We start from the raw sequence: 14022 nt of genomic DNA, 5'->3' as shown, positions 1-14022 counted from the left end.
TGAGGAATGTACAGATCCATGAAATATTTTTGAGTTGAAATCGGCTGGAAGTGGATAGGGCTTGTATATGTGGTTTGAAAGAGAGATCAGTGTCAAGGATAACCCCCGACGCAGCGAGCTTGTGGGACTGAGGAGAGTGGGCAGGCGTTTACTTTAATGGATAGGTCCGTTGGGGGGGTCAAGTGAAATGGGAAAAATATGATGAGTTCTGTTTTGTCCATATTAAGTTTTAGAAATCTGGCAGAGAAAAATGATGAAATAGCGAACACTGTGCAATTCTGTTTAGTAGGGAGGTGATATCTGGTCCAGAGAGGTAGATCTGTGTGTCATCAGCATAGAGATGATACTGAAAGCCATGAGATTCTATGAACTGTCCCAGGCCAAAGGTGTAAATGGAGATGAACAGGGGCCCTAGGACTAAACCTTTCGGGACTCCGACAGATAGGGGCGAGGTGAGGAGGTGGTGTGCGAGTGGGAGACGCTGAATGTCCGGTCTGTTAGGTATGATGCGATCAAAGATAGGGCCAAGTCTGTGACACCAAGAGATGAGAGGGTCTGTAGTAATAGGGAATGGTCCACTGTGTCAAAGGTAGAGGACAGGTCCAGGTGGAGGAGGACAGAGTAGTGTCGCTTGGCCTTGGCAGCTAATAGGACCATTGGTGACCTTAGGGCAGTTTCAGTGGAGTGATGCGGCCAGAAGCCTGATTGTAAGCAGTTGAAGAGGGAGCAAGAAGAAAGGTGGGAGGACAGTTCATGATGGACATGTTCTTCCAGTAGTTTTGAGGCATAGGGGAGAAGTGATATGGGGCGATAGCTAGATACAGAGGATGAGTAATGAGAGGGCTTTTTGAGGATAGGTGTGATTGAGGCATGCTTAAAGTTAAGGTGAAAACACCAGTTGTTAGTGATAGGTTGAACAGATGGGTTAGGGTTCGGATGAAGACTGTGGTGAAGTTAGGGATGAAGTGGGATGGGATCGGGTCAAGTGCACAGGTGGTGAGATTTGATCTTGAGAGTAGAGTGGATCTTCTGTAATGGTGGAGAAGTTGGGTTTGGAGGAGGACATGGCCCTATGACATGGCCTCAGTGTAGCCCATCAGGGCTCCTGTACCTTCCTACCTATGACATGGCCTCAGTGTGGTCACTCAGGGCTCCTGTACCTTCCTCCCTATGACATGGCCTCGTGATGCCGCTCAGGGCTCCTGTACCTTCCTCCCTATGACATGGCCTCAGTGTTGCCCCTCAGGGCTCCTGTACCTTCCTCCCTATGACATGGCCTCAGTGTGGCCCCTTAGGGCTCCTGTACCTTCCTCCCTATGACATGGCCTCAGGGTGGCCCCTCAGGGTTCCTGTACCTTCCTCCCTATGACATGGCCTCAGTGTGGCTCCTCAGGGCTCCTGTACCTTCCTCCCTATGACATGGCCTCAGTGTGGCCCCTCAGGGTTCCTGTACCTTCATCCCTATGACATGGCCTTAGTGTGTCCCCTCAGGGCTCCTGTACCTTCCTCCCTATGACATGGCCTCAGGGTGGCCCCTCAGGGTTCCTGTACCTTCCTCCCTATGACATGGCCTCAGGGTGGCCCCTCAGGGTTCCTGTACCTTCCTTCCTATGACATGGCCTCAGTGTGGCCCCTCTGAGCTCCTGTACCTTCCTCCTTATGACATGGCCTCAGCGTGGCCCATCCAAGCTCCTGTGCCTTTTTTCCCATGACATGGCCTCAGTGTGGCCCCTCAGGTCTCATGTCCAGCAGTCCAGTATTCATCTGCTCTGCTGCCAGGACCTGATCTCTAGTGTCCTCAGTGTCTCCGTCACACCGGTATTATGATTGTGTAACAACTCACAGAGGTAAATAGGTTAAACCCTAAAATCTGCAACTGACCCTGCCGATACTTGTACAGACTAGAAATTCAGGCCTAGTGGTTCCTATATGAGCTGGAATAGCCTTAACAACAGAATAAACTATGGCCACTCAGACCTATGCTGCCTGAAAGACCATCTAATGCTTCACATTCCTCCCAAGGAACCAGAGGGCAGAGCAGAGTGTAAATTACCTACTGAAGGGAAGGAGTGCTGAGATATAAAGAGATCCCAGAGTGAGTGAAAACAAACCACGAAATACAAAATGAGAAGATAAGGTGCTGCTGGAGTGTATGCCGCATACTTCCTAAACTAGAAACAGAGGATAGGTGCAGGGTGAAAAGATTAATCAGCAGAGAGAGATACCCTAGCTGGTCTTTCACTGACTGGCATAAACAACGGTAGTATGGCTAGACATCCAAATGAAAATATCACCATCAAATAATACCAGCGGGGGGGAGTGTATAAAGCCGCACCTGAAAGGTGATTGGGAAGACAGATGAATAAAGGAAAATACCTGTTACCCTAATCAGACTAAAGAAAGGATAACAGACAGGAAACTCTCAGAGAAGAGGTGTAACTGCTTTGGCTCATTGGATAGAAAAGCCGATCACAAAGCACAGGTTCAAGGGTTTGAACCCAGTCGCATGACTTTGTTTCTTGCCTTTATCACTGCTGTTCTCCCTCCCTGTCAGGGCTGTGGAGTTGGTAAGTCAAACCTCCAACTCCTCAATTTCCATGACACTGACTCCTCGATCCCGACTCCTCAATTTCCATAACTCCGACTCCCTCATACATGGCTAATGTTTAAGTGATAAATTTACCGTAGTAAAATGGTAACATCGGGCTTTTAATCATTATTATTGATACAATAATCAAGCCATTTAGATAGAACATAAAATATATTTATTGGAATACAACTTTAGAACAAAAAACTTGTGCATATTTACAATTTATTATGCAGTAAGTGGAAAAAAACAGTTTTCAACCAAAACGTACTGAATAACATTTGTGCAGTCTATAAATTTGTTCTGAGAAATAAAATTGCCTCCATCAGATCCTCCTTCATAGATGACCTCAAATCTGACCTAATTATTTTAAGGCCAGAGAGCAACCTCTCTACAGTAACTTGGGTTTGTGGCAAAGCCGTAACCACATGGGCAACATCTCTAACAATATCAGGGTGTAAAGGAATTGCCTCATGCACAATCAGTTTTGATGAACGATTGAACTCTTCTACTTCTTTGAGAGCAAGTTAAAAATGTTGCTGAAATATGGTCAATCTGTTTTCTATGGGAGTGGAATATTTTTCCATGCGGCAACACTTTGCCTGCTTCACTTCATCCAAATACTTTTCGAAATCAAACTCCTCATCTGATGAGGATGAAGAAACGGCAGCGGCAGCACTGGCAGGACCCGAGTCCTCTTGTTTTTGGCCGTCCTGTAGCCCACTGATCCTAACTGCTACCTCAGTCAGAGCTTCTTTTCCTTTAGTAAGCTGTTGATCATGAAGCAGTATACGATGACTTGGGTCCACATAAACAGCTGCCAGAATTTTATTTTCTAATAGCTGTGTCTCTCTCCGTTTCATTGAAGCAGCAATGCCATCTGCAATTAAACTTTCTCTTTGGGACAGGCAAAACAACAAGTTCTTCCACTCCTTTATAAAAATGCCAGGAGTTAAATCTTCAGCTTGTAACTTTTTAGTCACTGTAAATGGGTGATGAAGCAATTCCTTCAATTCAGCCACCTGTGTCCATTACCTTTCATGTAGTGTTACCTGAGGGTTGGCCATATCTACAAGGAAGGGTTTGAGCTCAAACAATCGCTCAATCATTAAATAGGTGCTGCCCCACCGAGTGGCTTGATCCACAATTGCCCCTTTTCCAGCACGTCTCTTCAAGATGGAATCAATTTTAGGGGCTCTGGCAGCAATAGCCAATTTCCTCACTTTGCTATTCAGAGTTCCAGCATGTCCCTCTTGCAGACTCTCTTATTGCCAGCTGCAGCGTGTGCACAACACAGCGCATGTGATGAATAGGAAAGAGGTGTGAAGCAGCTTCAACAAGATCATCTATTTGTAAAGAATCATTTTGCTGTTCTTCTGTAGTAATATCTGTTTGTTCCTCCGTTATGGGAACAGGACTGTGGCCTTCCATCTCCAACATACTGAATGTGAAAAGTTCTTCCAGCTGCTGTTCACCTTCATTATTCTCATTCATCAGTGTAATTGTACTTATGTTTGAAGCATTATCAGTTACAATAGCAAGAACCCGTTTTGAGTTCATAATCTTGCAGAACTTTTTCCACTGAGGTCTGGAGAAACTGGCTGCTGTGATGAGCTTTAGTATCTTTTACTGCCAGCGTCTTAGCAACAATTTTTTTGTTGTCACAAACATATCAAACGTGATAGCAAAATACTTCACTCTTTGATGTGTGCAGGCGTCCATTTTAAGAAACACAAAGCGTCTATTGAGAGTCTTTTATGATCTTCCTTTTGGTTAAGGGCTTCTTCAATCACTAATTTTCTAATACTTTCTCTTTCCAGAGAAACACCAAGTTTGCCGGCCATTTCTCCATTAACAGCTGTAAAAGCTGGTCGTGCTAATAATAATTGTTAGGGTGGCGGCTAGGCGAGGCAAGCCTCCAGGAGTGGACCCTCTGGATATTGGCACCGAGGGGCCCCGGGCGAGCAGCCAGGTGGAGCCGACCCCTATACAGGGATCGTTAGGAGCAGGCCCAGGGGTTCGAGTACCACGATAGCCGGTACCGAGAGGGGTGGCTCAGAAGAGACTGGAGTAAGACCACGGGACTGGACCACGAGACTACAGGATACAGGACAGAAGTAAGACTGCGGGACTGGACCACGGACAACAGGACGGAGCAGGGCACCGAAGAGAGGACCGGAGTAGGACTGCGGGATTGGACCATGGACAGCAGGACAGAGGAGAGACCGGAGAAGGACTGCGGGACTGGACCACTTACAGCAAGACGGAGCAGGACACAGAAGAGACTGGAGCTGAACTGCAGGGAGACAAGCGAGGGAAGATGAGACACAGAGATAGCTGTAAAGCGGGCCTAATGTGCGGGCATAAACGCAAAGATCAGGCGCCTCCATTACAAGAGGGCGGCCTGATATATCCCTGCATGGGCTCCTATTAGTCCAGCGGTGCTTCCGGGTCAGGGCACTGGCGGAGCACAAGAGACAGGAGGAAAACACGGCCTACGGCGCATGCGCATATCATGCAGTGACGTCGTCGGACGTGGACCTGTCAGAGGAGGATGCCGTGGCTGCCGGGCGGTGAGACACAGCGGTGCAGGAGCGGAGGTGGGGTGAGTATACAGCGCTGTGACAGTACCCCCTCCCTTAAGCCACCCTCCCCTGAGATTGGCAAAAAATCTCCTGAGAATGTGAGGAGCATTAATATTCTCCCGAGGTTCCCAGGACCTCTCCTCAGGACCAAAGCCCCTCAAGTCAATAAGAAAAAGGGTCCTCCCGCCTTGACTACTGCAACACTTCCTCTGTGGCCTCCCCGCCAACTCTCTTGCACCACTCCAGTCTGTCCTCAACTCTGCTGCCCGACTGATCCACCTCTCTCCTCGCTATTCCTCTGTTTCTCCCCTCTGCAAATCCCTCCAGTGGCTCCCAATTCCCCAACGAATCCAGTTCAAACTACTAACACTGACCTACAAAGCCATCCACAACCTTTCCCCTCCCTATATCTCTGAACTAATCTCCCAATATCTTCCCTCACATAATCTTCGATCCTCCCATGACCTCCTACTCTCCTCCACACTTATTCATTCCTCACACAACCGCCTCCAAGATTTCTCCCGAATATCCCCCATCCTCTGGAATTCCATGCCTCAACACGTCCGATTATCCACCACCATTGGATCCTTCAGATGGAACCTGAAAACCCATCTCTTCAGGAAAGCTTACAGCCTGCAATAACCATTCTGCCGCCTCACCACCAGAGCTGCTGCTCCCCCGACCTTCTATCTCTTCCCCATTATCCCGTAGAATGTAAATCTGCAAGGACAGGGTCCTCTCCCCTCTGTACCAGTCTGTCATTGTAAATTTGCTTACTGTGAACGATAGCTATAACTTTGTATGTAACCCCTTCTCATGTACAGCACCATGTAATTAATGGCGCTATATAAATAATAATAATAATAATAATAATAATCTGAAACGGAACCTGTCAAAAACTGAACTCCTCGTGTTTCCTTCCTCTACTAACTTACCTATGCCCAACATTGCCATTTCCGTGTGTGGTTCCACCATTACTCCCCAGCAGCATGCTCACTGTCTTGGGGTCATACTTGATTCCGTGATTTCATTCACCCCCCACATCTGATCACTGGCTCGCTCTTGTTGTCTGCACCTCAAAAACATTTCTAGAATTCGACCCTATCTTACTTTCGTCTCTGCAAAAACTCTTACTATCTCTCTTATTAATTTTCGTCTGGACTATTATAACTCTGTACTAATCGGTCTCCCTCTTACCAAACTCACCCCTCTCCAATCTGTCTTGAATGCTGCAACCAGGATCATATTCCTCACCAACCTTTACACCGATGCCTCTACCTTGTGCCAGTCATTACACAAGTTACCCATCCAATCCAGAATCCAGTTTAAACTTATGACCCTCACCCACAAAGCACTCTATGGCTCAGCACCACCCTACATCTCCTCCCTCATCTCAGTCTACCACCCTACCCGTGCCCTCTCTTCTGCTAATGACCTGAGGTTAACATCCTAAATAATCAGAACCTCCCACTCCCGTCTCCAAGACTTTTCACGTGCTGCTCCAATTTTTTGGAATGCACTACCCAGGATATTTCGATTAATCCCCAATCCCCACAATTTTAAGCGTGCCCTAAAAACGCATTTCTTCAGACTGGCCTACCATCTCAACACATTAACCTAATCTATCCCTGTGTTGTCCATTCAAAATTTTCACCATAACCTGGTTCCTTGGATCATGTTCTCACATGCTTTATGCATTTAATAGCCCTCTGTGTTTGTACTGTTACATACTAGGCTGACAACTGGTTCATGCAGCATTACATGAACGCTCGATTCTTACACTATGGGCTCATACTCGCGAGAGATTCGCACGAGAATCGTGCGAGTCTCTCGCATGAAAACGAGGCACTGCCGCCTACACTCGGACCGGAGAATGCGGCTACATGTATTTCTATGCAGCCGCACGTTTCGGTCCCAGAGCCGGCGGCAGTGCCGGGTTTTCATGCGAGAGACTCGCAAGTGAGTATGAACCCTATGGCTGGTCCCAACAATTAGAGCGTGTCTCCCTCTTTCCTCATAGACTGTGAGCTTGCGAGCAGGGCCCTCATTCCTCTTGGTATCTGTTATGATCTATGTGATTATTGTTATGCTGTAATGTCTATTGTCTGTACAAATCCCCTCTGAAATGTAAAGTGCTGCGGAATATGTCGGCGCTATAGAAATAAAATTTATTATTAACTGCAGGGGGTTAAGCAGGATTTTCCCCCACACAAGGCTGACCACAGAGAGCGGACCACTACTGATAACCAGTACGCTGCAGTAAGACATAGATTCCCTGCTGGGTGGCACCATAAGTCCCAGCAATACTAATATTAAATAGAAAAGTGTCCTGCACACAGTGCAAGAGCGGCGCCACCTACACTCAGAGGTCATGGGAGATTGGAAAAATGGGGGTTAGTTTTTCAACCCCTTAGTGACAGAGCCATTTTGCAGCTTAATAACCAGGACAATTTTACAATTCTGACCACTGTCTCTTGATGAGGTTATAACTCTGGAACGCTTCCATGGATCCCGGTGATTCTGACATTGTTTTTTCGTGACATATTGTACTTCATGTTAGTGGTAAAATTTCTTCTCTATGACTTGTGTTTATTTATGAAAAAAATGGAAATATGGCGAAAATTTTGCCATTTTCAAACTTTAAATTTTTATGCCCTTAAATCAGAAAGATAAGTCACACAAATTTCTTAATAAATAACATTTCCCACGTGTCTATTTTGCATCAGCCCAATTTTGGAAACAAATTTTTTTTGTTAGGAAGTTATAAGGGTTAAAAGTTGTGCAATTTCTCCTGAATACGCCGATACCCCATATGTGGGGGTAAACCACTTTTTGGGCGCACGGCAGAGCTCACAAGGGAAGGTGCGCCGTTTGACTTTTTCAATGCAGAATTGGCTGGAATTTTGATCGGACACCATGTTGCGTTTGGAGAGCCCCTGATGTGCCTAAACAGTGGAAATCCCCAACAAGTGACCCCATTTTGTAAAATAGACCTCCCAAGGAACTTATATAGATGTGTGGTGAGCACTTTGAACCCCAAAGTGCTTCACAGAAGTTTATAACGCAGAGCCGTGAAAACAAAAAAAATCATTTTTTTTCCTCAAAAATGATTTTTTAACCCACTATTTTTTATTTTCCCAAGGGTAACAGGAGAAATTCGACCACATAAGTTGTTGTACAATTTGTCCTTTGTACGCTGATACACCATATGTGGGGGGAACCACTGTTTGGGCGCATGGGAGAGCTCAGAAGGGAAGTAGTGACGTTTTGGAATGCAGACTTTGATGGAATGGTCTGCGGGTGTCATGTGCGTTTGGAGAGCCCCTGATGTACCTAAACAGTAGAAACCCCCCACAAGTGACCCCATTTTATAAACTAGACCCCCCCAAGGAACTTATCTAGATGTGTGGTGAGCACTTTGAACCCCCAAGTGCTTCACAGAAGTTTAGAATGCAGAGCCATGAAAATAAAAAATCTTTTTTTTCCCACAAAATAAATTTTTTAGCCCCCAATTTTTTATTTTCCCAAGGTTAACAGGAGAAATTAGACCTCCAAATTTGGTGTGCAATTTGTCCTGAGTACGTTGATGCCCGATATGTTGGGGTATACCACTGTTTGGGCACACGTCTTGGCTCGGAAGGGAGGGAGCAACGTTTGACTTTTTGAACGCAAAATTGTCTGGAATCAATGGTGGCGCCATGTTGCATTTGGAGACCCCCTGATGTCCCAAAATAGTGGAAACCCCTCAGATCTAGCTCCAACCCTAACCCCAACACACCCCTAATCCCAACCCTAATCCTAACCCTAATTCTAACCCTAATGGAAAAATGAAAATAAATATGTTTTCTTTATTTCATTAAATTTCCCTAACTAGGGGGGGGGGGGTTATTTACAATTTTTTTTTATTTTGATCACTGTGATAGTGTTTATCACAGTGATCAAAATGTACATTGAATGAATGGAATCTGCGCCTGCCATTTTCTTCCCGGACCAAGATGGCGGCGCCCACCGGAGGATGCAGGTGGGCCCGATGACCACCAGGGGGAAATCAGGGACCCTTTTTCTCTCTCCTCTGATGTATGATCACATCAGAGAAGAGAAAAAGTAAATGCAAAATCGCGGCTTTTTTTTTGCAGTCGCCGTTATACGGTTAATAACGGTGATCGCAAAGGCGGGGTCGGTAAAAACCGTCCCGAATCATGCTCTCTGGGGTCTTGGCTGCCGGGGGTAATCTGACTCTGGTGGCGCTATATACTTTTTCCACAGTGCCGTTAATTAACGGCGCTGTGGTTTAAGTAGTATTAACTACCCCCGTTAAAAGGCGTATCGGCGGTCGTTAAGGTGTTAAACATGTTTCCTTTGTTTACTATGATGTTTACATTGTTTTTTACTTTCAGGTTCTTATAATAAAGGATCCTCTGCTGATATCGTCTCTGCGGGAATCTTCCTGATTATTGTGTCAGGGATGAATAAGGACAGAGGCAAGATGGCGGAGAGGATACTAAACCTCACCCTGGAGATAATCTTCCATCTTACCGGAGAGGTGAGAGGCTCTGATGTCATCACATGACCTCATTATCTATGGGAATAACAGGGGATATGACCGGAGAGGTGAGAGGCTCTGATGTCATCACATGACCTCATTATCTATGGGAATAACAGGGGATATGACCGGAGAGGTGAGAGGCTCTGATGTCATCACATGACCTCATTATCTATGGGAATAACAGGATATGGCCGGAGAGGTGAGAGGCTCTGATGACATCACATGACCTCATTATCTATGGGAATAACAGGGGATATGACCGGAGTGGTGAGAGGTTCTGATATCATCACATGACCTCATTATCTATGGGAATAACAGGTGATATGACCGGAGAGGTGAGAGGCTCTGATGTCGTCACATGACCTCATTATCTATGGGAATAACAGGGGATATGACTGGAGAGGTGAGAGGCTCTGATGTCATCACATGACCTCATTATCTATGGGAATAACAGGGGATATGACCGGAGAGGTGAGAGGCTCTGATATCATCACATGACCTCATTATCTATGGGAATAACGGGATATGACTGGAGAGGTGAGAGGCTCGGATGTCATCACATGACCTCATTATCTATGGGAATAACAGGATATGGCCGGAGAGGTGAGAGGTTCTGATGTCATCACATGACCTCATTATCTATGGGAATAACAGGATATGGCCGGAGAGGTGAGAGGCTCTGATGTCATCACATGACCTCATTATCTATGGGAATAACGGGGGATATGACTGGAGAGGTGAGAGGCTCGGATGTCATCACATGACCTCATTATCTATGGGAATAACAGGATATGGCCGGAGAGGTGAGAGGCTCTGATGTCATCACATGACCTCATATCTATGGGAATAACAGGGGATATGACCGGAGAGGTGAGAGGCTCTGATGTCATCACATGACATCATTATCTATGGGAATAACAGGGGATATGACCGGAGAGGTGAGAGGTTCTGATGTCATCACATGACATCATTATCTATGGGAATAACGGGATATGACCGGAGAGGTGAGAGGCTCTGATGTCATCACATGACCTCATTATCTATGGGAATAACAGGATATGGCCGGAGAGGTGAGAGGCTCTGATGTCATCACATGACCTCATTATCTATGGGAATAACAGGGGATATGACTGGAGAGGTGAGAGGCTCTGATATCATCACATGACCTCATTATCTATGGGAATAACGGGTTATGAGCCGAGGAGGTGAGAGGCTCTGATGTCATTACATGACCTCATTATCTATGGGAATAACGGGTTATGAGCCGAGAGGTGAGAGGTTCTGATGTCATTACATGACCTCATTATCTATGGGAATAACGGGATATGAGCGGAGAGGTGAGAGGCTCTGATTTCATCACATGACCTCATTATCTATGGGAATAACAGGGGATATGACCGGAGAGGTGAGAGGCTCTGATGTCATCACATGACCTCATTATCTATGGGAATAACAGGGGATATGACCGGAGAGGTGAGAGGCTCTGATGTCATCACATGACCTCATTATCTATGGGAATAACAGGGGATATGACCGGAGAGGTGAGAGGCTCTGATGTCATCACATGGCGTCATTGTCTATGGGAATAACAGGGGATATGACCGGAGAGGTGAGAGGCTCTGATGTCAACACATGGCGTCATTGTCTATGGGAATAACAGGGGATATGACGGGAGAGGTGAGAGGCTCTGATGTCATCACATGGCGTCATTGTCTATGGGAATAACAGGGGATATGACCGGAGAGGTGATGGACTCTGGAGATGTCTTTAGTGATATTATTAATGTCTCCACACTCAGGATTACACAGTAGTGAAGACCTCTAGTGATCGCTGTCAGGCCCCTGTGTCTGAAGGATGGGGAGGAACCCTGAGCCCAATCCCGGGGCCTCCACCTTACCCCCGGATACATGAGGACATAAATGACCAGAAGATTCTAGAACTCACCAACAAGATGATTGAGCTGCTGACTGGAGAGGTGACGCTGCTGGGAATGCTGGTACATTATACAGGACAGCACTGGAGGATTCTGGATGATGATGATATCATTGTGTGTGTCAGGTTCCTATAAGGTGTCAGGACGTCACCGTCTATCTCTCCGTGGAGGAGTGGGAGTATCTAGAAGGACACAAGGATCGGTACCAGGAGGTGATGATGGAGGAGCACCGGCCCCGCACATCACCAGGTAATAGACAGGACTAAATACACATGGCCTATAATTCTCTGTATGTAATAATGATGTCAGTCCTGTCTGTGTCTCCTCAGTTCTCTCCAGTAAGAGGACAACCCCAGAGAGATGTCCCGCTCCTCCTCCTCCTCCACAGGACCATCAGGTAGATGGAGATCTCCCTATGATGTGTAGGCGGCTGTGACGTCCTTGTGTTCAGTCTTGTTTTCTCCTCCAGTATTATATGTTTTATACTTGTGTAATGAGAGCGGTGGAGACGGCAGGATCACAGCTGACCACAGACATCACATGTCCGGATCTTCTCACCATTATTCCCGGAGATTTCTCTGATCATCGGGGACTTTTACAATATTTGTTTTGCAGCTTTTGGATCCGGATAAAGATCTGAACAATATTAATGATCCAGAGAGAAATGTGAGGGGCGATCAGCGGTGTAAAGAGGAGACCCCTAATGTGAGGGGCGATCAGCGGTGTGAAGAGGAGACCCCTAATGTGAGGGGCGATCAGCGGTGTGAAGAGGAGACCCCTAATGTGAGGGGCAATCAGCGGTGCAAAGAGGAGACCCCTAATGTGAGGGGCAATCAGCGGTGTGAAGAGGAGACCCCTAATGTGAGGGGCGATCAGCGGTGTAAAGCGGAGACCCCTAATGTGAGGGGCGATCAGCGGTGTGAAGAGGAGACCCCTAATGTGAGGGGCGATCAGTGGTGTGAGGAGGAGACCCCTAATGTGAGGGGCGATCAGCGGTGTGAAGAGGAGACCCCTAATGTGAGGGGCGATCAGCGGTGTGAAGAGGAGACCCCTAATGTGAGGGGCGATCAGCGGTGTAAAGAGGAGACCCCTAATGTGAGGGGCGATCAGCGGTGTGAAGAGGAGACCCCTAATGTGTGGGGCGATCAGCGGTGTGAAGAGGAGACCCCTACAGATCACTGCCCAGGTGAGGGTCTTTAGTTGAATATTCACTTTCAGCACAATGTGAATTGATAATGATGTGCTCCTGTTATATGTGAGGTCACAGGTCGTCATTTATAACATGGCTGATAATATAATTATTTTTAATACAAAATTAAATGTCCGGTTTTATTAGCATTTTATTTATTATCTCTGCAGACACTGGAGGCTGCCATTTTTATTAGCCGGTGTGTAAGTGTCTGAGCTCCTGTGCTCAGGGGCGGCCGTATTTGTGGTGTGTAAGTGGATATAGGGGACTGCGGCCGGTGTCCGGCCAATCTCCTACATTGTGGCTGCCTCCAGCTGTAAATAAAGCTGTCATTCTTTACATAAAGCTGCTTTGCTTTTGATACTTCCTAGTTTTTGGTCTTCACAAAACTTTATTGACACAGTCATGTGCAGATTACATGTGTTTTTTACTTGAGTTGAGGGAATTTTTAAAAATTTGGTTCTGATTATGATCGGCAGCGAATATTGTATTTGCAATATTCACCAAATGTCATTGGAGTCAATGGGAGTAGAAATGACTGAATATGTTCAGAATCGATTGTCAAACTGAAATTCAGGACGAATCAGGCACGAATGTGGCAAATTTAGATTCGGCGACCGATTACGAACATATTCGCTCAACTCTATTTTTTATCTGTGGATTTTCCACATCCAATACAAGTCTATGGGGAAAGTCTGCAGGTAACACTCAGCGTACTCGCAGGATAAATTGACATGTAAAACGCATCACAAGTCAGTTTACACCGCATGGAAAAACCACGGAAGGTCTGAGATCTCTATAAAACTCATCGACTTTGCTGGAACTGTAAGATGCCGCATGACTGATGCAGAGAAAATATGTCACAAACTCAACCAAAACTTATGGTGGGCACAGAGCCCTAGATTGCTGATTGCTGGAGGTACGAGTCCTATAAGTAGAATTTGTAGCTCTCAGATATTTATGGTCTATACTCTAGATATGCCATAAATTTCACAGAAGATAATACCCTTTTAATTTTTAGTGTGGTCCCCGTATTGGTTCATTATGGCAATGTGGACCTTGAACCAATAAAGGTTGTGCACCCCTGGTCTGTAGAGAAGCTTCTTCTATCCCTATGCTTAAGTTTGCTACAGGGTTGTTGCTGAGGCCTCGGTAGGATCGGTGCGTATGGCAGCTCAGGCG

General features: G+C 46.3%; 1 protein-coding gene across 1 annotated transcript in view; it reads left to right on the top strand.

Annotated features, from left to right (window-relative positions):
• Nucleotides 1–14022, top strand: part of LOC141060491 (uncharacterized) — a 108238-nt gene that overhangs the window by 13917 nt on the left and 80299 nt on the right. Inside the window, exons 2-6 of the mRNA XM_073556754.1 lie at nt 9570–9715; nt 11517–11693; nt 11777–11900; nt 11981–12048; nt 12267–12837. Of these exons, the coding sequence (XP_073412855.1) occupies nt 9638–9715; nt 11517–11693; nt 11777–11900; nt 11981–12048; nt 12267–12837 (1018 nt within the window). The 5' untranslated portion in view covers nt 9570–9637. The remainder of the gene's footprint in view (nt 1–9569; nt 9716–11516; nt 11694–11776; nt 11901–11980; nt 12049–12266; nt 12838–14022) is intronic.

Source organism: Dendrobates tinctorius, unplaced genomic scaffold (genome assembly GCF_039654945.1).
Source record: "Dendrobates tinctorius isolate UK_male_01 unplaced genomic scaffold, ASM3965494v1 ptg000237l, whole genome shotgun sequence".
NCBI classification, from domain to species: Eukaryota; Metazoa; Chordata; class Amphibia; order Anura; family Dendrobatidae; genus Dendrobates; species Dendrobates tinctorius.
This window is presented reverse-complemented; position numbering and strand designations above follow the sequence as displayed.